The sequence below is a fragment of the Panulirus ornatus genome, chromosome 2 (genome assembly GCF_036320965.1).
Source record: "Panulirus ornatus isolate Po-2019 chromosome 2, ASM3632096v1, whole genome shotgun sequence".
NCBI classification, from domain to species: Eukaryota; Metazoa; Arthropoda; class Malacostraca; order Decapoda; family Palinuridae; genus Panulirus; species Panulirus ornatus.
This window is the reverse complement of record NC_092225.1, coordinates 15419057-15445146: the sequence shown is the minus strand read 5'-3', so window position 1 is coordinate 15445146 and position 26090 is coordinate 15419057. Positions and strand designations below refer to the sequence as shown.

The 26090-nt window shown below is 37.9% G+C and overlaps 1 protein-coding gene across 3 annotated transcripts; it reads right to left on the bottom strand.

The window, feature by feature from the left end:
- Positions 1–2208: 2208 nt before the first annotated feature.
- Positions 2209–24976, bottom strand: MED21 (mediator complex subunit 21). Of its 3 annotated transcripts, XM_071670319.1 has the most exons (6): positions 24746–24976; positions 22254–22354; positions 21156–21261; positions 15914–16023; positions 9965–10084; positions 2209–4814 (listed from the first exon to the last, which is right to left on the bottom strand). In XM_071670319.1, exons 2-6 carry the CDS (start codon positions 22293–22295, stop codon positions 4632–4634), a joined length of 561 nt encoding a protein of 186 aa, XP_071526420.1. In that variant the 5' UTR covers positions 22296–22354; positions 24746–24976; the 3' UTR covers positions 2209–4631. The 3 variants fall into 3 exon arrangements, with proteins under 3 accessions (XP_071526420.1, XP_071526430.1, XP_071526440.1); XM_071670329.1 differs by lacking the exon at positions 9965–10084 and having other exon boundaries at positions 24746–24972; XM_071670339.1 differs by lacking the exons at positions 2209–4814; positions 9965–10084 and adding an exon at positions 12183–14192.
- Between the last annotated feature and the right edge of the window lie 1114 nt (positions 24977–26090).

Here is a 26090-nt window from a genome sequence, read left to right as displayed (position 1 = left end):
CCCATTAGGCTCAGATTATCAGCAGTTAGCATTTCACAGAACATTACTGCACAAACGTGGAGGTATATGAACAAATATAGTAAATATGAACGTGCAATTCTATAGAACTCATAGTTGCCTCCAACAGCCAGGATTTGAACCCAGGACCTTTTGCATGATATTTGGGAACGCTAATGGTTAGGCTATGATCACCCCTAATAGGGAAATGACTATTCGATTACAAGTAATCAAATACACTTTGTCTCACGTCAATGAGCAAAGGGGCCAACACCAGTCAAATCCTCACATTACTAGTAGTTAGCATTTTACAGAGCCTTACTGTACCCACACGGAGGTCTTAAAAAAATGTATGGCATGGGAAGTAAGCTGTTAGAAGCAGTGAGAAGTTTTCAACAAGGGTGTAAGGCGTGTGTACGAGTAAGAAGAGAGGAGGGGGAATGGTTCCCAGTGAAGGTCGGTCTGTGGCATGGGTGTGTGATGTCACCATAGTTGTTTAACATGTTTATTGATAAGATGGTGAGGGAGGTAAATGCAAGAGTCTTGGAGAGAGAGGGAGCCTGGGAAGTGAGTCAGTTGTTGTTCGGCACTGATACAGCACTGGTGGCTGATTTGAGTAAGAAACTGCAGTAGTTGGTGACTGAGTTTGGAAGAGTGTATGGAACACAGGAAGCAGCAATCAAGTATGAAAAAATATATATGCAATCTGCATAGACAGTATGCATGCAAGCTAAAAAAAAAAAAAAATATGGCTTATCCCTTCTATAAGTATTTTGTTCCATTATGGCAGTCCTTAAGCCTTCAAGGAACACTATCAGCGAGGTTATGGACATTAAGCAATAAAACAAAGAAAAAATAAAGCCCAGACCCATTTTTATGGCCACTTCCAACTTTAGAACAAATTAAGTGCCATGGTCACATAGGTGGTACTTGAGAATGGACCAGATTCTCAATATGACTACCTGGCCAACTGCTAGTTCTTGAATACCAGATCATGAAGGTGGGCTTGCTGCATACACTTAAGACACTGCTGAGGGGATATGGATTTTTAACTTCACTTCTCTCACTGAGAGCGCAGGGCTGGCCTTAACTTAGCAAAGGAATCACTTTAAGGATCAGTGGAGAAAGTAATTTTGGTATGCCAGACTTGAGAGAGGAACCAGTAATGCATCCTCCTCAGGCTTCTTGTACCACTTCACATATCTCTGTACATCATGCAAGCCCACACCTGTCTGGGTCACAATATCCTGTAACTCTAGCTTTTCTTTGAATAAAGAAATCACTGCCACAATGTTTCCTTTGTTAGTAACTCTTAAAGGCATCTCTGGTGGTCACATCAGTGGGATCAGCTACCACAAAGAGCAAAAAAATGACCATGTACCGTACACAAAAATAAAAATATCTCCTCCCCTCACTGCTACTAGAAGCACACTGGTGGTCCCATGAAATGTGCGCAGCTGTCAAAAGTCTCTACATTTCTGCCAGGCAAGCAACTGAATATCTTGCACTGAAGGAAAGCAGGAAGACACACAAAATGGTTTGGGCAGAAAGTGCAGTTATCGACATCCTTATGCCTCCATATACAAATATATGTATCATTAGTACATGGGAGGAAATATTCTACCAATGTATCACCCGAGTGTCATACAAGACTTAAAGAGGTGAGAGAGGTAGGCTGGAAGTCCTCCTGTTCTATACTATTACTTTCCAAAATGAAAAGCAAGGAGCAAAGTTAAGATTTTTCCTCTAGCTAGTTGTTTAGTGCAGATGCTACCTAACTAGAGCAAAGGAACAGCAAACAAGGATCGAGGTACATATTTGCAAGTATATAAGATAGCAAGCAAAAGACGACACTAGTGAAAGCACTTGTACACTCTGTGCTCAAGTTGTTATTAGGGTATTCATTTGCCCATGCCATCTCAGCTACCATAATAAAAAGGCATGTGACTTCTGTAGGAACTAATTTTGCAGAACTGGGGTCCCAAATCCTAACTCTGTGGGATAGCAAAAGGTCAGGGATAATCAATTCCCCGGTATAAACTTGCCATCCTGTCATTTATGAAAAATTCATTGTTAATGCTAAGCATATAAACATCCACAAAATTATTGCAAATTTATGCAGAAGGACTGATGAGGGACATGACGCATGCATGTTCAGTTTGTAGTGGAAAAATTTGACATTAAAAGTTAAACCAAAAAATAAACAAAAACTATATAATGCCAGTTTATTCATATCCAATTTAATACTCGTTTAATTAGAAAATCCTGAATATGACAGAGTAACATTAGGTATAACTCACTAACTATAGGAAAGTTAGCTTCATAGGTCATCCTAACAACACAAGTACCTATGGATACTGCTATGAAAATAGCCGGCATTTGATAGATCCTTAGTTCAGTAATAATTCGAAAGACATTCTGATACAGAAGTCTTCTTTGTACAGTGACATTACTGCAACCTTGATGAATTCTGAGGTAGACATTTTTTGCCTCTAAAATGGTATTAACAGTAGAAGCACTGTACAGTGCAACAACCTTTCTTCCAAATGAAGACATTCTATAGCTCATCCAGCAAGGTTTCTAGGATGTTCACATTCCTTTAATATGCAGCAGTTTCGATATTTTCTGGATGTATTGCAGTACTATGCTTAACATGCATCTTCTTTACACACTTAATATGTTTTTTCTTTAATCATAAAACCAAATGGCCCCTTTACATGGCTCACATAGCTACAAGGCAAGGAGAGTGAAAGTTCACCAATAAGATAGTACTCCTCCTTGTCAACTGATGGTGATACCACCCCATTGAAGGCAACTTTCCACTTGAAGTGTAACAACATGCAGGTAGAGTCTGTTAACACCTCATCATAATCAAAACAAATAAATTTTCACCTAAAAACTGCACAGTTACAAAAATGGTAGAAGAATTGCGAAAATTCAAGTTAACATGATTACATAGCAATAAATCTGAAATCCACAGCTACTTAAAATATTTGCAATTCTTGTTTACCTACATGCACAGTAAAAGAAAATCGTTACCAACTTAAAGAATTATCCTACTCATTAACACTGACTAATATTCTTTAATTCATAAATATAAATCACAAAAACCAAATCTGAATATCCTACCTATAATAAGCATTCATCACACTTCATATATCAATAACACATCCATAAGAGGATACTCATATATAACCCATATTAAGTGTTGCTAATGCAGGTAGTAGTATATCTCATTATTTTTGAACCTTTCTGTGCTTATTCATTTCATGCTTATCCCTTTATGGAAACAATGAATACACAAACACACACACACACACCACAGTTATAATAATGTAATCAAATGCTTATGATGATAAGCCTATAAATGAAAAGCAGCTTCTCCCATTCCATGATAGAGAAGAAGGCAGACATCATGCAATCCATAAGGGTGGAAAGTAACTTTTTTGTTTTTTGCTGAATGAAAAATATTAAAAATCTTCAAAACAACTAAAATCTGCAGCACAAAAAGAAAAATAAATTGATTCCATTACTGTTCTGGAAATACCTAATACTATGACTTACATTTAAAGTAAACAATGTGAAAATGACCATGAAATTAAAGTCATGCTGATATCCAGTCATGGGACAAAAATCACAAAATGATGACGGCTGAGTATTTTGCAACTCTCACAGGAAAGCTACTATTTCAATATCATTAAATTTTCTTCCATCCACACCTTTGATAAATGCTAAATGAAGAAAACCAACATTAGGGGCAAAATGTAGTCTTTTTAATCCTACCTGTTTTTCCCACTTTTATGAGGTAGCATCAAGAACAAATGAAAAACAACCTCATCTATATACATTCACTCTTCTATCCACAATGTACTGAAACCAGTGTATCATTAAAAATGAAACATGCACATTAGAAAGAAATATTTACATTTCTAAACCTGTAGCATTCATTGCATGAATGTGAATTCTTAACCACAGATTGCAATTCTGCAACAACTTTTATAACAGTCTGTCAGCTTGAAAGAGTTAATACTAAACTACATTAAAAACAGGGCAATAACTGAAGGGAAAGTATTACCATCTACATAAAAAAAGAAATTACGTACATCAAGTACAAAGATTAACAGAGTTCTTGAAATTTCTTCATTTCTAAAGATTCTGATACAGCAGCAAACAAACTATGTATATTCTACACATTTGTAACAATAAAGAAAAATTTAATATATTTAACATAAATATGATCTTATTTCAAATACACTCAACTTGTTTGATGGGAAAGTAAAAATATGTCTGGGAAATGTACAGTAAGCAAAATTGACAATTCAGTGTATCCTCTCACACCTTGACACTCGATTCCTCTGTTGGTAATTTTGAAAACTGCCAGTGTCATGGTTTTGACCAGGTTACAGAAAGGAAAAAAAGACATTTTGTCCATGTGGTACCATTAATGGTGCCCACAACCCAGAATACATTATAACCCTGGACAAAATAACCTGGGCAGCAGATGATGTTAAAAATATGGGAATATAGGGTTTTTCTAAGAAAACCTGGAACATTCCACTGCTGAAAGCTGACACCACTGGGCACCAATCAGTTTAGGTTTGGAAAGATACACATTATTTGTCCATACCAAATTTTCATATCTTAATTGCATCCCCCTGAGAGGCCTCTGTAATGCGATTAATGGCTAGCTGAGTATTAGCAATATCTGTAAGTGCTCTATTAATTTCTTCTAGAAGTTTATCCCCACGGTCAATACCTCGTTGTAGTCTCTGGGCAGCGTCCTCTCCTTCTTGTTCCAATACCCGCATGCTGGCTGTCTGTTGGTAAAAAACATCCTATATTGTACTTAAACAATAATCAGTCTGCTTCTAGTCACCACTGGGGCATTACCATGCAGTAAGATCTTCTTTATCCCAACTTTTCCACATGATTGCTCACTTTTTGACTCTTTTCAAACTGCAGTCCAATCAAGTGGTGTGCTACACACACTTATTTCTAAAATCTGATGAGTTATTTCATTTTCATCTCTCTTTCTAGCACTGCTACTCTTCATATTAACTCTTCGTCCTTCTGTTACATCACCTGCAGGGGAGCACCACCACTCCTTTTAATCCATCAGTTAAAGCTTTAAGAAGTAGTGTTAATCAGATGTATGTACATCATGCAGTCTGATAGAGGGCAATTATATCGAAATGTTTCCATGTTTTGAAAATTTCTTGTAACCCTTCTAAGGGTGGGAAATACCAAAGAATACAGTACGACTGATTAAAACAGTACCCAAGGAAAAGACATTGCACTAACTTATATTCACATTTGATGACAAGCATTTTGAAGCAAAGATGGTTCATGGGCTTTTCAAACTCTCAAAGAGAAAAAAAGGAAGAAGACAGTAGATATGATTGGAGGACACGTGATACTTTATTTGTTGATTCTGGGAGTTCATCTCCCTCCACAGCTCAGTCTGAGACCACCTCTGACCAGTCTGGCTGTACCCACAGCTGAAAGACTAAGTACCCTCCATAACATGACTGCCCTTGTACATTCTGCAGAGATAAGTCAAGTGGATTTTTAATGTTCTTTACCAAGCAATGTTCTTTGGCAAGGCTGTGGATGCTGGAGGTAGCAAAAAAGCATATTCCTAGGAGCAGCAAAAGAGCTATACAGCACAGCTGGCATTGGTTACAGTACAAGCAGAGCAGCATTGTAGAATAATGATTGGAGGACAATGGTTAAAGAGAAAATGAAAGCTGAAAGGGAGAATCTGCAACCTGTACATAAGAATGGTAAATGGAGGGCAAAGAGAATACAGATTTCTGAGCAAAAAGCTTGAAGCTGGCACAATCAACTTAAAAGTACAATATCATGCAATGCTCACCTGGTTTTAAATTTTCAGCAACCGCATTCGACAGTAAGTGGGGTCATTTGTCAAGTTTTAACATGGGACTACTAAGTCTAATAAATGGGCCAGGATAACTCAAGATCACCATACTATTTGATCAGTATAATGTTAAGTATGAATAAAGCAAACCCAACTTTCAAATTAGAATGCACCATACTAATGTTCACCGAGCCGAAACACACTAAAGCAGGGGGAAGGTGGAGTCACTTGAGACAAGATATATTAGTTAAACATCTTATCGATAAGGTGGCATGTTTACCAAAGGTGCTAAATGCCAAACATACAGTAATTATGTCAGGTATATTTTACAGTAACTTCCATAAACGATGTCACTGCAATCTGCCTTCCTGAATTATAAGGCAAGTGAAAAGTAACCTTTAGCAAGACTGTATCATGGTAAACTGACTAAACAGAATACAGTCTGGTAAGCTGACAAACCAGAATACAGTCTCGCTGAAGGACTTCTGCCTTCAGAGCAGTCCATCCCGTCCCTACTACTGAGTGCAGCACAGCCTTGAATCAGCAGGAGCTTCTAGAAAATGCTCCTAGGATTACAATGTTTCATACTTCGTTTAAACTGGGTCCCAGAATAATTATAAATATGATTATATAGAGAAACTTCCATAAAATAAATGCAACATAATAATTTCAAAATAAATCTATTAGTTTCAACTGTGGGCTGATTAACCTGGGATCACTCAACACAGTATTGTGCAGACAAACAAAATGCAAAGCCACATACAAGCTTGCAAAATGAAAGTTGGTCAAGCTGTAAACATCCTTCTCTTATGCAGATCCACAAAGTGATCTATCATTCTACTCTTTTACTCTTCTGATTTACCTAACAAAACAGCATAATGAATAAAAAAAACTTTGCTAATTTTCACTTTATTCCACTACAGTTCATATGAACACTGCAATCACTCCACATCATCCTCATCTCACACAATGTCTCACTCACAAAAGCTGTAACATTCCACAGCTTTGATGTTATGTCACATCTTTTTTGAACTATTCGTGGCAGAATTTATTCTCATGATACACTACATTCTTTCCAAAAACTTTCAAGTGTATTAAGAAATCTTCTCAACATATAACAAGAGATAAAAATTCCAAAATCCTTTTCTATTAACTTTACTGACTATGAATCTTTTAATCAATATATACAGCATGCACTTTCCTTACTTTTCTCTCAGGCTTCCTCCACTACCTGCTTGAATATAAAACTCTGGTCTATTCACTACCTTCTTTTCTTACATATACCTTGTTCTTAACTTTTAAGGAATCTACTAATCCTTTTAACAATATCATATACAATCCTGCTAAATACTTCACAAAGTATGCTGATAAGGCATTTTCTAGTGAAATTTTTACAATGAACCTCTTTTTCACCTCCACCCTTCACCATCTTAAAACCCAAACTAACTCTCCCAATTTGCGAGTCAATAATGTTCCTCTCAACTCCTCTTGTTACTGCTCCTTATTCTCTTCTCCTATATATCTATCCTACTACCCTCATACTAACATTCATCAATATCTCCAATTCTTTTGAGTACTTTCTCCACCATCTACAAGCTTCATCCTTTGTCACATACAACCTGCCTGACTTGTCATTATATACCCACACTTTTCACACAGACCTCTGAACTGCAGCTATCTACCTCTTTCCACCACTTTTTATATCTAGACTTCTTTATCCTCTTCTCGTGATCAATGCTTACATTCCTTTTATTCTCAAGCACAGTATTCATTTCTATTCCTGACATCACATTTTAGTTTTCATTCATATCTTTATCTTTACACTCTATGCCCTCCGCTCTTAAATACTTTTTTAAAGATTCACCTACTTCCTATAGCCCTTCCTCTTACTAAACAGTTTTCTAATTTCTTCATGCCCCTATGTTTTTCCTTTCTCTCTCCACAAGTTATCCCTACCATGTTACACTCCTTAATGACACCACTTCAACTTAACCTCAATTTGCTGTTTCACTCATAACTTGCAACTTTTTAGTAAACCCTTGGAAAGTCTTTCATTGTTTCTTCTTTACCTTTCATCCTCATTTTTTCATTCATAATTCTAGTCCAATATCAGCTAAACAAAACAGCTAATCTAAATCTTACCATCAAAGATCCCATGGACCTCCATCCTGCACAAAACCTAACATTCTCTCTTACCAGCAACACACCTATCATGCATGACTTCTTTGTATCTACATAGAAATGTTTAAAGATCTCCGGTAATGAGAGTATGTCTCTATAACAATCATACCCAGAGAAATACATTCTCCAAATACACTCATACATGGCAATTTCATTTGAAACTTCATATTCATCTAATATCTCAACTCCAACTCCTACCCATCCATTCACTGCACTCACTACAGTGAGCTCTTCCCCTGGATCCCCTTCTACAACTCTTCTCTTAAAAGCCCAACTTATCAAAAGAATTCCAAAACAATAAACCATATCCCTACCAATATTCAAATATCATTTTTTTTTTCCTTTGTCGCTGTCTCCCGCGTTTGCGAGGTAGCGCAAGGAAACAGACGAAAGAAATGGCCCAACCCACCCTCATACACATGTATATACATACGTCCACACACGCAAATATACATACCTACACAGCTTTCCATGGTTTACCCCAGACGCTTCACATGCCCTGATTCAATCCACTGGCAGCACGTCAACCCCGGTATACCACATCGATCCAATTCACTCTATTCCTTGCCCTCCTTTCACCCTCCTGCATGTTCAGGCCCCGATCACACAAAATCTTTTTCACTCCATCTTTCCACCTCCAATTTGGTCTCCCACTTCTCCTCGTTCCCTCCACCTCCGACACATATATCCTCATGGTCAATCTTTCCTCACTCATTCTCTCCATGTGCCCAAACCATTTCAAAACACCCTCTTCTGCTCTCTCAACCACGCTCTTTTTATTTCTACACATCTCTCTTACCCTTACGTTACTTACTCGATCAAACCACCTCACACCACACAGTCCTCAAACATCTCATTTCCAGCACATCCATCCTCCTGCGCACAACTCTATCCATAGCCCACGCCTCGCAACCATACAACATTGTTGGAACCGCTATTCCTTCAAACATACCCATTTTTGCTTTCCGAGATAATGTTCTCGGCTTCCACACATTCTTCAAGGCTCCCAGGATTTTCGCCCCCTCCCCCACCCTATGATCCACTTCCTTTTCCATGGTTCCATCCACTGCCAGATCCACTCCCAGATATCTAAAACACTTCAAACTTACCTCCCAATTGACTTGACCCTCAACCCTACTGTACCTAATAACCTTGCTCTTATTCACATTTACTCTTAACTTTCTTCTTTCACACACTTTACCAAACTCAGTCACCAGCTTCTGCAGTTTCTCACATGAATCAGCCACCAGCACTGTATCATCAGCGAACAACAACTGACTCACTTCCCAAGCTCTCTCATCCCCAACAGACTTCATACTTGCCCCTCTTTCCAAAACTCTTGCATTCACCTCCCTAACAACCCCATCCATAAACAAATTAAACCACCATGGAGACATCACACACCCCTGCCGCAAACCTACATAAAAAGTGAAATTCTAAAACATAGGCCAACTCTGACAACTTAAAATCCAAATCTTCAAAATGAATAAGAAATTCCAATGAGCACAATACAATACATAATGCAAATGGAAATTTGGAAACATTACTTCTACAAAAAAAATTAAAAGGAATGTGCTCCAAACTGCTCTCCAACGAGTTTTACATCATTAAAACTATGGAAACCATAAGTATACAAAAAACTGTGAGATACCTAAAAGAAAATAGGCATTGCCACATGAGACTTCTTTCTGTACCTAAACACAGATCAGCTCAGACACTATATGCTGTTCATTATCTGAAGCTTACTGGCTTGGACACGCATTACCTGGTAAAGATGTTGCCTGTGTAAAGTGGTTACTTCATCTACCATTGAATTATTCTTCAATTCAACTAATAGAATTCCAAGTTCACCAGCTCAGCCAATAAATTTTGCTGTCAAATGCTGCCTATGTTCACTCCAGGCCTTACCTTACTGTTGCTGTGATGTTTGACTCCACATTTGAGATGTCCATACCGGATACACACACACACAGAGCCATTCTTGGGGTTGATGGGATGGGAACTTCGTTCTCTGCAGTTGATCTGTGTCTAAGTACAGAATGAGGTATCTTGAAGAAAAACTTATTTTCAGGGCCCATCACATAGTTCCAGAGCCACTTGCTAGCACCAACTGAAGCTAGTCAATCTTTCAGGGTGGGAGGAAGACACTGTGGGATCCATTTAATCAGCTCTAAGCCTATGAAAAGCATGCATTTTTAAAAAAGACTCCTCACTTACCCTTATTTCATGGAACTTTCTCATACAACTAATTATGCCACAGTTCCAACTGATGCACTTAAAAAAATAACTATTATGTGTCCTGTCTAAAAAAATCCATTCATAAACAATATTCTGATCATTCACAAAGTTGTAACCACACAGAATGACTCAATTTTGAGGTCAAACTGCATATTGCCCTCTAATTTAGCCAAGTTCTTCAGATGAACCCTAAAGTTCAAGAAGTGATTCAATCTCCACAAGGGAACATGAGCCATGAGGAACCCAGAATATGATTTTCACAGGTTCAAAGCTCAAATTTTATACTTTTCACTGTAGCATTTTCAAAAAATTTTGGAAACTTATTCTGAATATTCTGATAGAGCCACAGGCTATAACTTTTATTCTGATACGTTTCAAAACACATAATACCGAATTCAGTAAATATTTACTTACTGCTGTTCTAGGGTGACTGATTTTTTCAGCCACCCGCAGGCTGCTTGATGCATGATGTAAAATATACGCTCATGTATAGATGTCTCATCAGGGCTTTTACTGTTCTCTATTTCACTAACACTGTTGGCTTTCTTTATTCATGGGTCATGGATCCAACCAATTATATACCAATGTGTACATAATTCCATAAAATCTTGGGTAATGTGCAAACATGCAAGAGCATGACACTGCTATACTCTACAGTCTGGTATCTCGATAAACACTGAGCAGAAGAGAACTTAAATGTACAGAACTGTTGTATGACATCAATGATAGCTGAGTTGGTAACATTTAATGAGGCACCCTTGCTCCAGAAGCGTGAAGTTCATATTCATAAATTCCCTCATTTGCCTTCACCTAGTCTAATCTCATCAATACAGTGTAGAAGGGAGGAGGATTTAAGAACCACAAAATTACCCATTTACCATCTTCCAGGGAGTTGTGGTAAATTGTTAAGGGGAGCACGAGACATTCAGGGAAATTTTAAGTATTTGGCCAAGGCATGCACGTGTGGTTCTGCATCTAGGTCAGCAGTAGATTTCAGGAAATTAGAGAAAAGATCAACGTTGATATGTAACTTCTACGTTGATCTGTAATTTCTAACATGATAAATCACTAAAAAAATACACGAAATGAAAAAATATTCAACTTCCCTAACTGGCCCTGATGATTAATCCAGTGCCTTCCCTACTGAGGTGACTGAGAAAAGCAAGGGTAAACAGAAGAATTAATGAATTGAGGAGATGAAAGAACAAATAAAAAAAATTTGAACTTCAGTATTCCTGAAACCCTTGTACTTCAAGGTACCTGATGATTGCCAGTGTCAAGTTTTACAGTATTGGCTTTAGCCTTCATGCTACTGCTATGTTAACTTGCTAAAGAGTAAGACCCCCTTTATTAACTCTATAGTTTTGGCAACCAACTACACCATGAAAAGCATGAAAAGCAAATGAACCAATGACAACCCGAGATGCAATTATATTCCAAGCCAATAACTTTAGGTAACACTTTGAAAAACTTTTTCTAATAGAAATTCTAAGCAATCTATAAAATGTAGCATACTTTTGAAAATTGAGGAGCATTAAATTTGCTATATTGTGGGCAAATCAAATGACTCAATGCATCAGCAGCAATATCAATCCTGGAATGAGGGAAGTGAAGGTGACATTTAACTGTGGCATGCCCTATCTCCTGACAGGGTGAAAATGCAAACATTAGTTTATCATCAACTGAGCAAGGTATAAATATGAGATTATTTATTAACTACTGTCATAACCACTTTACTCAGGCAATTTCTTTACCATTATTACTTGTCCAGGCCTGTAATAACGAATACATATTCGCAGAAAGTTTCTCTGCAGATGTGTATCAGGTACAGAAAAAATAAAGTAAATAATCAATAAAAGCTCTAGAGGAGTAAATCATAGTTAATGAATCTATGAAAATTTTTTATTGAAATTCAGATTATGTATTACCATAAATAACATATTTTACTATTTTTAGGATACCATTAATACATTTCTATATGAAAGGTACAATGCATATGCAGGTTCCTTGGCTCCGATACTCATTTCTGTAACTGTTTATATGTCTACCTAAGTATAAATATTGGTGTATTGGTTTCTGACCACTGGTCATGCACTGGCCAAACTAAGTTTTAATCCTGAGCTCAGCTGGGCCACAACCAACTCAGCTGTTCATCCTCTCCCTGAAGCTGGTCAATAATTAGGTACATGGCTTAATCTGGGGTATATATGCATGTCTACACATAGCATATATAAGATGGCCATGGTTAAAGCATCAATTTGCCCATGCCATACCAGCAACCACAAAAAAAAATAATGAAACATCACAAAACACTAATGGCACAAAATTAAGTTCAGGTATAATACTGCAACACAAGTGACATTTGTGTGACAGTTTATATTGGTATTATATGACTAGGGATAGTCTGAAATAAACGGGAAAATGTGAAAGGGCAAAATATTGTTGCCATGAATGTTTATTTCTTATAAATTGGTCATTACATGGGATACGAGCCCATGTGATTACAGGACTAGACTAAAGAAACACTGGAGATGCAAGCAAGTGGGATAGATTTTAGAGTGGGTGTTCAAGAAGGTTGCATAGCATAATGGAATATTTGTCCCAGCTCCAGGGTAAGGATGTGAAACCTGGGCTTTCCAGGTCCAATGTGGATATCATTAAAAAGAAAAGGACAAAGAATGATCTGAACGACATATGACGTACATAACTTTTGAACAAGGCACAAGGGTGAAAGTCTATCAATAACATGGCTACAGGGAACATACAACAATTGACAAGTAGAAATAACTTTATAGCTATATGGTTGACACTATAAGGACAAGAGGCAGGACAAGAAACTGGTGGACAAATGTACTCAGTGAAGTTACAAGATGAATGTATCGAGTATGAGAATGCTAGGAGGGTGTTTGCCAACTAAATGCAATGGGATCATTATTTGTTTAAATAGTAAGTTTGAATGGGGACATTAGCTTCACTTCCTGAATCAACTTAGAACACTGTAATAATTAAATGTGCTTTGAAAGTGTGGAAAACTAGTTCCAATTTTGCTAAGAGCACACACATTTATGCTAGCGAGAATATGTTTTTCGTAGAGATATGCTGGCCCTGCTACAAGCGGTATAAAACACCATCTATCACAGAGTAATGCAGATATGCTAAATGCATCTATCAGTTTGGAAATTTGAGGTCTAATGAGACCTAGCATGAAAGAAATAACCCTCCAGTCAAAGAAGACAAGTTTTAGATGAAGATCAGCAACAAACAGGGAATCTCTTTGTTAAAAGTTCACATGTGATCATCCATTTTACAACAGTTGATTACTTTGGTAAGCCCAGATAAAATGAAAGGTTACAAAATTCAAATACGGAATTCAAGATATTAAATGGCTTCTGGAAATGGGCTCTCCAAAAATATATGAACTTTCTTACTGTCATCTGTTTTCTTAGGGTCATATTAGTAAAATTTCTGGCTTATTCCAATTCCTCTAGACTGATTCTAAATACCAATTTTGAAGAATTACCATAAGACTTATACTTCTGAACAGATGCAGCACAAACTGGATGTTACAAATGTTAGCTACGACTTTTGAAGAATAACCATCTGGCATACATTTCTGAACAGATGCTGAAAAAACTGGAGGACTTACTAAAGTTTTTGAATGCTTACAATTACAGTCCAAAATCAACTTACTGCATATCAGATATATGCCAAAGTCAAATACATGCAATATTTGAACACATTTTTCATTTATTTCTAACCAAACATATCACACAAGAAATAACTAATACAAAATAACATCTGACCACAAGCCAAACTTTGGGTAACCAAAACAAAGAATGTAACTTTCACTTCTTTGTACCAGTTTTGCTTTTCTGCCCAATGACCTTTCCTCGCACACCTGAAGGGAGAACAAGATGTCATAACATCTAGAGATATTTCTACACTTGATTGCAGTTTCCAGCATTAGCAAAGTAGCACCAGTAACAGGCGAAAAAAAGCCACAATTGCTTATAATCATTCTCTAGCTTTCATGTGTAATGCACCGAAACCACAGCTCCCTCTCCACAACCAAGCATCACAGAACTTTCCATCTACGTCTACAGATAGATATATATAAAAAGATGCTACTTTGGTTACATAATTTTAAGAACTAATGTAAATAAGGACTTCTGTGATGTAGCGTTTAATGTTCCTGACCTTGGCATATTCACGAGCCGCCCAGGGTCAAGCACTTGGGTTAGAATCCTGGTTGCAGCAACTGGTCCACAGTCAGCCCAGCTGTTCATCCACCCCAAGAGGTTTGTTGATAAAATGGGCACCAGGCTCAGATTAGTGTGTGTGTGTGTGTGTGTGTGTGTGTGTGTGAGTAGCGTTAATGGGATAGCCTTGATTAAGGCCTCAGCTGCCCGTGTCGACTCGGCAAAATAGAAAAAAAAATACTTGGGGCCAGGTAAATGTAACTGCTAATTCACTTTAAGGAACCTCTTCCAATACCTCAGTATCTGTAGCAAAGCTATGCACTTTGCTCCTGAAACTGTTCAGGTCTCTGGTGGGCAAAGATTTTTTATTCATAATTTTCTGCCATTTCCTGCATCAGCGAAGAAGCACTAGCAACAAAAGGAATGGCATTCATTTCCTCATATTGAGTCTCTAACTGTCACATATGAACCTAAATGAAAGTCTCCCTATCCACAGCCAAGCACCACATACCTTCCCACGGTTTCCCCTGATGACTTCTTATGTCCTATGTGCTAAATCATTCCAATCTTGCCTTATCCCATACATGACTCACCCTTCTAACAATTTTCTTGAATCATTTTCATAATTTTCAAAGGTTTCAAAAGGTTCAGCAATAACAAAACATCAATGCAGACCCTTCGTCACCTAAAATCATGCCCTTTCTTCTCTTCTTACTCACACAGCTATCTTACCCTTCTGATACAAACTCCTTATTGCACTTGGTTGCTCTCCTCTTACACCATATATTCATAACTTTAGGTCCACCCCCCATACATAGTTTTTTAGTGGGAGAGGTGACTACAAGTCCTATGTTGCATTACTTGTTTGGACAGATACATAATGTGTTCTGTACTTGGACTTTCTTCCTTTGAATAATGTTTCATGCAAAATTAAGAAATCTAACTAAACACAAAAGCACTCAGAAAAGAGTACTGAATGGATCACAAAAAGACTATGCTCTACTCAGCATACCAACCACCACAATGACCTGTAATGAGAGTTGAGGAAGATGTTTGACAAGCAAGGTCAGGTAGCTTCTGATGCTTTTTCAAAAATTATCGCCACATTTCATTGAAACTGGTGTAAAATGGTGTCTCATATACCCTTGGCTGTGAGCTTTAAGACGAAACTGAGAATTACCAATTTACATAAAATAAAAAAACATTTCATTTGTTAAACAACTGCTTTTTTCTGTACCGTATCATACTATCATGCCTATAAACCAATAATTCATCAATAAATTTTCAGGCATCTTTCATCTTCTCAAACTTTCCCACCACATCTAACATCTAGTAATTCAACATATTATATTCAGGTAAAAATCTTATCTTTATGATATGAACTGGTGCTGATGAAGATGAAATTGTAGCATTTCCTTACCTGAAACTCAGCAGAAGAATCCTCTGATGGTAATGACTCAATCAGGGCATCTATATCTTTGGCATTCCGAGCAATCAGAGTTGCAAATACTCTCTTATGTTCAGTCATGTCTGGAAAAAAAATTGTGAGAATTAAATGATCCTGTGATATTTCAAACTAAATCAATAAGATGCCACTCTGCTTAAAAGGGCTATTAAACAGTGATGCACTATTCAGCAAAGTTCCTTGAACTACTACTGTACAAGCAAATCTGAAAAGGGTCAAAGCTATTTCTCACAGGAAGTATATGAAAAACTTATTTCATGCTGGGAAGAAAACATGTATCCACCATTAAGAGATCTAGTCTATAAAAGAAGTCACTCTGTATCTACATAATAAAGGATACAATTATATCAAAATCTTACGAGTTAGGTACTCCTTAATCAAATATTTCATCATTCTAAATCACCCTTTCAACAATCTATGATCAGACTTTATTGTCCTTGATTGTTCATTAAAAGAGGGAAAAGATATTAAAAATTAAGCCCTATGAAATATCAAACTACTTTCCAAAATATCTTTATTATTTCATTTTTGCTTTGTCGCTGTCTCCCGCGTTTGCTAGGTAGCGCAAGGAAACAGATGAAAGAAATGGCCCAACCCACCTCCATACACATGTATATACATACACGTCCCCACACGCAAATATACATACCCATACATCTCAATGTACACATATATATTCACACAGACATATACATATATACACATGCACACAATTCACACTGTCTGCCTTTATTCATTCCCATCGCCACCTCGCCACACATGGAATAACATCCCCTCCCCCCTCATGTGTGCGAGGTAGCGCTAGGAAAAGACAACAAAGGCCCCATTCGTTCACACTCAGTCTCTAGCTGTCATGCAATAATGCCCAAAACCATAGCTCCCTTTCCACATCCAGGCCCCACACAACTTTCCATGGTTTACCCCAGATGCTTCACATGCCCTGATTCAATCCATTGACAGCATGTCGACCCTGGTATACCACATCGATCCAATTCACTCTATTCCTTGCACGCCTTTCACCCTCCTGCATGTTCAGGCCCCGATCACTCAAAATCTTTTTCACTCCATCTTTCCAACTCCAATTTGGTCTCCCACTTCTCCTCGTTCCCTCCACCTACAACACATATATCCTCTTGGTCAATCTTTCCATGTGCCCAAACCATTTCAAAACACCCTCTTCTGCTCTCTCAACCACGCTCTTCTTATTTCCACACATCTCTTTTACCCTTACATTACTTACTCGATCAAACCACCTCACACCACATATTGTCCTCAAACATCTCATTTCCAGCACATCCACCCTCCTGCGCACTACTCTATCCACAGCCCACACCTCGCAACCATACAACATTGTTGGAACCACTATTCCTTCAAACATACCCATTTTTGCTTTCTGAGATAATGTTCTCGACTTCCACACATTCTTCAAGGCTCCCAGAATTTTCGCCCCCTCCCCCACCCTATGATTCACTTCCACTTCCATGGTTCCATCCGCTGCCAGATCCACTCCAAGATATCTAAAACACTTTACTTCCTCCAGTTTTTCTCCATTCAAGCTTACCTCCCAATTGACTTGACCTTCAACCCTACTGTACCTAATAACCTTGCTCTTATTCACATTTACTCTTAACTTTCTTCTTTCACACACTTTACCAAACTCAGTCACCAGCTTCTGCAGTTTCTCACATGAATCAGCCACCAGCGCTGTATCATCAGCGAACAACAACTGACTCACTTCCCAAGCTCTCTCCTCCCCAACAGACTGCATACTTGCCCCTCTTTCCAAAACTCTTGCATTCACCTCCCTATCAACCCCATCCATAAACAAATTAAACAACCATGGAGACATCACACACCCCTGCCGCAAACCTACATTCACTGAGAACCAATCACTTTCCTCTCTTCCTACATGTACACATGCCTTACATCCTCGATAAAAACTTTTCACTGCTTCTAACAACTTGCCTCCCACACCATATATTCTTACTACCTTCCACAGAGTATCTCTATCAACTCTATCATATGCCTTCTCCAGATCCATAAATGCTACATACAAATCCATTTGCTTTTCTAAGTATTTCCCAGATACATTCTTCAAAGCAAACACCAAAATATAAAAGCAACAAATTACTTATCAAATGAGTTCACAAAAATATCTAACAGAAATAATTTTATTCTAAAAATACTTAAACATTCAATGTGGAATATGTATTAAAAGAAATCTAACACTCTGCCTTAACTTGAATTCTGATCCCAAAGACATGAAGTGGATGAAGGAATTAACATTAAAGCCACTAGGTGTATATAATCGCAGCTAAGTCAAATGCAACAAACATACTGGCAACAACACTTGGTTTATGTAAAAATTTACTCTAGCAGCCTAAAACCACTTCCACTTCCCACAAGGTAAGACTGACCTAACTATCTTATCCCTTCATCCAAATCCCTATTCCCTAAGAACACAGCCTTCCAAGAGCAAGAAAACAATGGTAGAAAGTCCAGTATCCTAGGACTTCCATGAGTTCTTTACTCAGCCTTTTATGCACAAGAGAACAGCTACACTGAACCAACTTCAAGAAGGCTAAGTGCAGGATCAAACACCGAACTGGCTGCAGGAGCCCCATCGGCAACTTAGCTGCAGGGGTTATCCTACAATATAAAAAATCTCACTCTAATGAACAAGCAAGTTACCAGCACAACTTATCTTTGTCAGGAATCAAATCCCATCTACTCAAATTCATCTTAAACTCTACCATAATTGGATGCACTTCAGGGCCAAACATGAGGCCATCCAATCATACTGCAACACCAACGTCAAATACTGCGATGTCTGCATGAAGTCTGTCCCCTACTAAAAGTGGGGCTACTCAATCATCATCCATGGCTGGTCCAACTGTTCCTAATGATCAGACAAGACCAAAGTCCTAACATGTACATTCAAAATAATTATCACTACTAATGACTTATTATAAATACTTCAGTCAAGAGATGACAAGGATTCTAAAACTTAATCAATCTTTTTTTTTTTTTTTTGCTTTGTCACTGTCTCCCGCGTTTGCGAGGTAGCGCAAGTAAACAGACGAAAGAAATGGCCCAACCCATCCCCATACATATGTATATACATACACGTCCACACACGCAAATATACATACCTACACAGCTTTCCATGGTTTACCCCAGACGCTTCACATGCCCTGATTCAATCCACTGACAGCACGTCAACCCCGGTATACCACATCGATCCAATTCACTCTATTCCTTGCCCTCCTTTCACCCTCCTGCATGTTCAGGCCCCGATCACACAAAATCTTTTTCACTCCATCTTTCCACCTCCAATTTGGTCTCCCTCTTCTCCTCGTTCCCTCCACCTCCGACACATATATCCTCTTGGTCAATCTTTCCTCACTCATTCTCTCCATGTGCCCAAACCATTTCAAAACACCCTCTTCTGCTCTCTCAACCACGCTCTTTTTATTTCTACACATCTCTCTTACCCTTACGTTACTTACTCGATCAAACCACCTCACACCACACATTGTCCTAAAACATCTCATATCCAGGACATCCATCCTCCTGCGCACAATTCTATCCATAGCCCACGCCTTGCAACCATACAACATTGTTGGAACCACTATTCCTTCAAACATACCCATTTTTGCTTTCCGAGATAATGTTCTCGACTTCCACACATTCTTCAAAGCTCCCAGAATTTTCGCCCCCTCCCCCACCCTATGATCCACTTCCACTTCCATGGTTCCATCCGCTGCCAGATCCACTCCCAGGTATCTAAAACACTTCACTTCCTCCAGTTTTTCTCCATTCAAACTCACCTCCCAATTAACTTGACCCTCAACCCTACTGTACCTAATAACCTTGCTCTTATTCACATTTACTCTTAACTTTCTTCTTTCACACACTTTACCAAACTCAGTCACCAGCTTCTGCAGTTTCTCACATGAATCAGCCACCAGCGCTGTATCATCAGCGAACAACAACTGACTCACTTCCCAAGCTCTCTCATCCCCAACAGACTTCATACTTGCCCCTCTTTCCAAAACTCTTGCATTCACCTCCCTAACAACCCCATCCATAAACAAATTAAACAACCATGGAGACATCACACACCCCTGCCGCAAACCTACATTCACTGAGAACCAATCACTTTCCTCTCTTCCTACACGTACACATGCCTTACATCCTCGATAAAAACTTTTCACTGCTTCTAACAACTTGCCTCCCACACCATATATTCTTAAAACCTTCCACAGAACATCTCTATCAACTCTATCATATGCCTTCTCCAGATCCATAAATGCTACATACAAATCCATTTGCTTTTCTAAGTATTTCTCACATACATTCTTCAAAGCAAACACCTGATCCACACATCCTCTACCATTTCTGAAACCACACTGCTCTTCCCCAATCTGATGCTCTGTACATGCCTTCACCCTCTCAATCAATACCCTCCCATATAATTTACCACGAATACTCAACAAACTTATACCTCTGTAATTTGAGCACTCACTCTTATCCCCTTTGCCTTTGTACAATGGCACTATGCACACATTCCGCCAATCCTCAGGCGCCTCACCATGAGTCATACATACATTAAATAACCTTACCAACCAGTCAACAATACAGTCACCCCCTTTTTTAATAAATTCCACTGCAATACCATCCAAACCTGCTGCCTTGCCGGCTTTCATCTTCCGCAAAGCTTTTACTACCTCTTCTCTGTTTACCAAATCATTTTCCCTGACCCTCTCACTTTGCACACCACCTCGACCAAAACACCCTATATCTGCCACTCTATCATCAAACACATTCAACAAACCTTCAAAATACTCACTCCATCTCCTTCTCACATCACCACTACTTGTTATCACCTCCCCATTTGCACCCTTCACTGAAGTTCACTGAAGTTAATCAATCTATCTATCTAACTATTACCAGCCTGTTGTGGTGGGTCAATTTCATACTACTTGCACAACATTATTCATGCACATCCAAGCTTAATACAAGATATCAAAATAAATCCTACTTGGAATATAGCAATTGAAAAATATGTATATTTAGAATAATATCGAAAATTCATAAATGTCTGATAAAAACTTGATTTTGAAATAGCAGAATTAAACCAAACCACATCATCAAAAGGTTACTGTATTGTCAACAAAAGCAACAAACTACTAACCATCAGGATTTTCACTTTGAGATGGGGTCTTGCCACTTTTATCAAAGCTGCATGGAGCAGCTGAATTGAAGAGACATCCAATGCTGTTATACAGATTCTCTGCTTGCTGAAAAAAAATTACTTTCTATAAATCCAATAATAAGTACCATATATCTAAATTATGCTCCTCGAAATATAGTACTCAAGTGCAATGGCTGATGCATCTAAAATATTTCAGTGCCAAAGAGTTGCAAATACTTCAAATTTAAAATACTATCAATCCAAGGCAAAGCTGTTTTGGATATTTCCTTTAACAATGTTTTACCACAACAATGCAAGCCTTACCCTCAAATGCCATAGCCTGCAGGATAATACATGCAGTGAAGTAACTTAAATAACTCCTTTTATGGATTCTTTAACCCCAACAAGGACAATGTTAATTATACAGAGGAAATTTGCCTTTCTTTTGTACCATTATTTCCTACAAAAAACAACAATTCAATGTTGCACGTGATGAATTAGTATGAATATTAGGAGAAAAGTGTACTAACCTTTAAGATGCGCATTATCATGCTCTAAGACACATTACCAAACCGACAAAATTGAGGTGTTTGAAACCTACATTAGCACACAATCAGCAGGTGACAGCTTAGGAATGCTGAATGAGGTTTCCGAAGGTTTTATTGATTTCTGAATTTATCCTAACCTCCTTCTCCCTCACCACTACAGACTTAACTAAATAGTATGATAGAATTAATTATTCTTATCACGCTTCCCCGGTCTGACGTTTATTCATAATAAATCCTGCCATTCTATAAAATAAAATATTGCATTCCACGGTTAATGAGGAGGCAAAACTAAAACAATACTTTTATAAGTTAAAATTATGGGGCATATGCATGAACTACCTATCTTCCTTCACATGAATAAAGACTTTTGTAGGATTCTAAATACATGCAATAACTCTCCTGCCATGGTCGGCAAATCAGGAAGAAGTTAGCGCAAGAAAATCTACATCCCAATACTTGAATTTCACCAAGCAGACAAACATCGTATTTACTACTGTTAGTGAATATTGGGAAGTATAAGTAATTTGGGTAAAGTCAAGGGGAAACGTACCAGGTTGACAGCGTCCTGGAGCTGAGACAAGCGATCCGCCATGTTTACTGTTGTTGTGGCTCTCCTTCTCTCCACCAATCAGCTTTAAGAATTATACCTCCCTAGAAAGGGATCATGAATATAATTATTTACTATTCATTACCACACTCTGACTTATATGTAAAATAAATATATAAACCATATTGTTTTAATTTGTCTTGATTCTATTCCACAAACGAGGAGGAATATGTGATGTAATCAGAACTCCAGCCGGGGATCATACATATAACTATTTACTACAGCCTGTTACTGCAAAAAAGAATAGTGGGTGTAATTACCGTTTCGGTCATTCACCTGCTTGGGAGTTGAAATCATGTTTTCCAATGGTTTTTGATGTGTTTTGCACGATTCTGATTTATATTTCTAGAGCAAATCACTCCCTGTTGAGATATCAACTCCTTAATCTAATGAGAGACCCCCACTGAGTGGGAAAAGCAAAAAATAGTGATTTGCTATAGGGATGAAGGTCAAATCGTTCAAAGATTTAAAACAATTCGTTAAAACAATTTCTACCTAGCCAAACCCGAACTAAAGTACCTGGTATGGGTGTTCGAAACGGTAATAATACCAAGGAACATACGTAGTATTGTACAGTATTCAGATAATAGTGAATCATAGAATAATGCAAGTGAAAATGATTATGCCAACAGCTTCACCCACTAAAAGCAATATATTACATTTCATATATACGTTGTTCGTTCATTATTCTAACCCACAAAAGCTGTTTGACCGATAGCAATGCTTTTAAGCCTAAATATATATAATATGTAGATACAATGAAGAATATGAAAAATATACTTGTCACAGATGTTGTAAATGACCTACTATGAACCTTCCGGAGGTCAAATGTTGTGACCAGTTCAAGTAATATATTTGACACCCATGGCATTCTGAACCTCTTGTTTGTACGATTAGTTTTGATGAGTAACACTAAATCAAGAATCTATACTATTCTAAAAGCATCATATGGTCCGTTCATTGCCTTACGCAAGGTTCCACTAAAAGAAATGTATGTTTTACAAGTTACCCTTAAGCATCAGATCGTTTTCTCTCATGTTACCGAGATTTTCTTTATGTTGGGTTAACTACTGCAAAAGTTCTTGGATATACTTGATGAGGAATCAAAACTAATATTATGAATTACACATCTGAAATACTACAGATGCTGGTTATTTTGCTCTTATATTAGCAAATGGCTTATAAGGGCTGGTTGACAGAAGTTATTAAACATAATTACCAAAAGCTCCTTTCGTAAAAGAGATCTATAATAGAATTCATAGGGTGTGACAAAATCCTCGTAATATGCCAAAATATACCATAACTACACAGTTTCTGATTAATATTCATCCTTGAATCAAATATCCCAGTGAATCAAAGCCATAAGTTCTCAATGATACAATGTGGTCTTACATACCACCCACCAATGTCTTAGTGATTTCATAATTCATCCCTCATCCTACTTTTGACCAAACTCTGGATACGCGCATGATCCTCATGAAGCTGAAAGCTGATTAACATGAGTCACCTGAGGCTTTCAGTGCTCTAGAATGATACTTCCCTGGACAAGATGGCTTATTCCTATGTTTGGGCAGGACATTGACCAAGCTGACACGCACAAATGAAACTTTATCCAAAATTATTCTTAAATCCAACCTTTAGCAAGTCATCACTGAAATACTGTGTATGTGAAATGTTCGGGGCGTACGTGCTACACCATCAACAGCGACCTTCATTTCACAACTCCGGGTCCCGAATTTGATTCGCTTGGATGATAATGTCAAGACAAAGATCGAATCTGCCACCTCGAGTCTAAACACTGAACAGATAAACTGCTAAATCGTACGATCACTTTAGTAACAACATAAAATAATTCTCGTATCACTCCTTATCAGGTTCTGAAGTGCCTCAATTAGTAGGGTACTCTTAAGAAAAGTTCGGTAATGTTTTTATTATTCCACCATTTAATTAACTAATGATTCACTCCATAATCTAAACACTGAAAACTCCCGTACGACGAACACAAGTTACCCTTACTGAAAAAGAATATCCATCGTTCAAAACTAGATCTGGGCAGGAACCCAAGGTAAAATCTCTCAAAAGCTTCTTTTCACCATTTAGCTGTCCTGTGACAACAAGTCCACCAGAGTTAAAAAGAAAATATGATTTTTTCAATAAAGCTAAATTTCTCAGATGTATGACAGTCCTAATATACTGCCTAGGAAAAGGCTTTTTTTTTTTTCCCCATATCGTTAAAATAGGCGATTCCAACTACGCATTTATAAGCAATGCTATAAAAGTATGACAAAGTTATTAAATAATTATGGACATTCATGGCAATACTATATTTCACACTATGTTTTATGTCCATTATTATGATGACCTTGGACTTCTAGTGAGGTTCTTGAGCACGTCTGTGTTCCGTGAAATGCTAAAATCTCGTACAAGGCACTTACTTTCCGTAGAGATCCTACATCTTCATTATTATAGGGGAAGCTGGTGTCAAGTGATACACTCCACTGACGATAAGCACAACTCCAATCCTTCTACCAGCTGTCAAAAAATCATGCCGATTGGTTATTTCGGCTTTAAGCCAATCGACTGCCGGGGTCAGTAAGGCCTTCACGTCACTCTACAACCACTCATCGAAGAAAGTTTAACGCCTTCAAGTGTTCAACATAATACTATAGTCATAACTATATTTACTAACCGGCAACTCTATTTTTTAGTAATACATCTTTTAAAATTACTGATAAATTTTGATAGCCAATCTTTTTTGTCGCATCAGTTTACATCAAACTGTTGATATTATTTCAATGCTATATTTATACGTTGTTGTAGTAATTGTTTAATCCCCATCTGATATGACAAAAATCTTATGAAAAATATATGCCCAGATATTGTTCAGCACCATCCTCCATATTCTGGACAGTGATACCACTCCTTGGCAGTATCAGTATTACCAGCCCTTGGCATTTTTTTTCCAAGATCTTGAGATTTTAAATGCAGTCTTGGGATCATGGCAAAATTTTAGCAAAATGGCCTTGATCTTGGGATTCTCGAAAGGTTTCTTACTATTAACAAACGCTGTACATAATGTGATAAAGAAAGGGTTAAAGAATTACATTGTTATTTTTGATTTATATTGTACAGTAAGTAATACTTCCTTGCATACAGCCATGTGTTACTAATCATATTCGTGAATGTGTACACTCACGTTCACGGACGTGGACGTGTCCGATGGCATCTAGTCTCGTCCCTGACCCCGCTAACGTAAAGTTTGCTTAGGTTTGGACGATGGACTGGTTTCTGTATTCTGGTAGGACACTTTTGGAGCCATCACACATGCTGAATATGTCATCAATTCGAGCTAAAATTGGCAGAAATTTAAAAAACATGGAAGCCACAGGCATCCAACCCAGAATGAATGAAAGACCCTGAGCTCAAGGCCTGGGTGAAAGCAAATGCGAATAATAAGTACCGAATAATAAGTACGCTGCAATTTGTAGTGACTATGAATGTAAACTGAAATATTGTAACAAATAGGCGCTGAGGACCCCCCCAAAAAACTTCGTCAAAGCACGTGAAAAACTATGCAGCCAAGAAAAGTGGTCAGTAATCACCATCTATTTTTTTCTCAAAATGAAACTCCGATTAAGATGCTCAAGATTAAGTAGCAAAGGCTTTAGTTTTGTAGTCAGGATATATGGCTGAACACAGATGCACCCTTCATTCACGTGGCTCATTTAGTGGAAACCATGAAGACTAATGTTCCCTGATTGTGAAATCGGAAAGGTTACA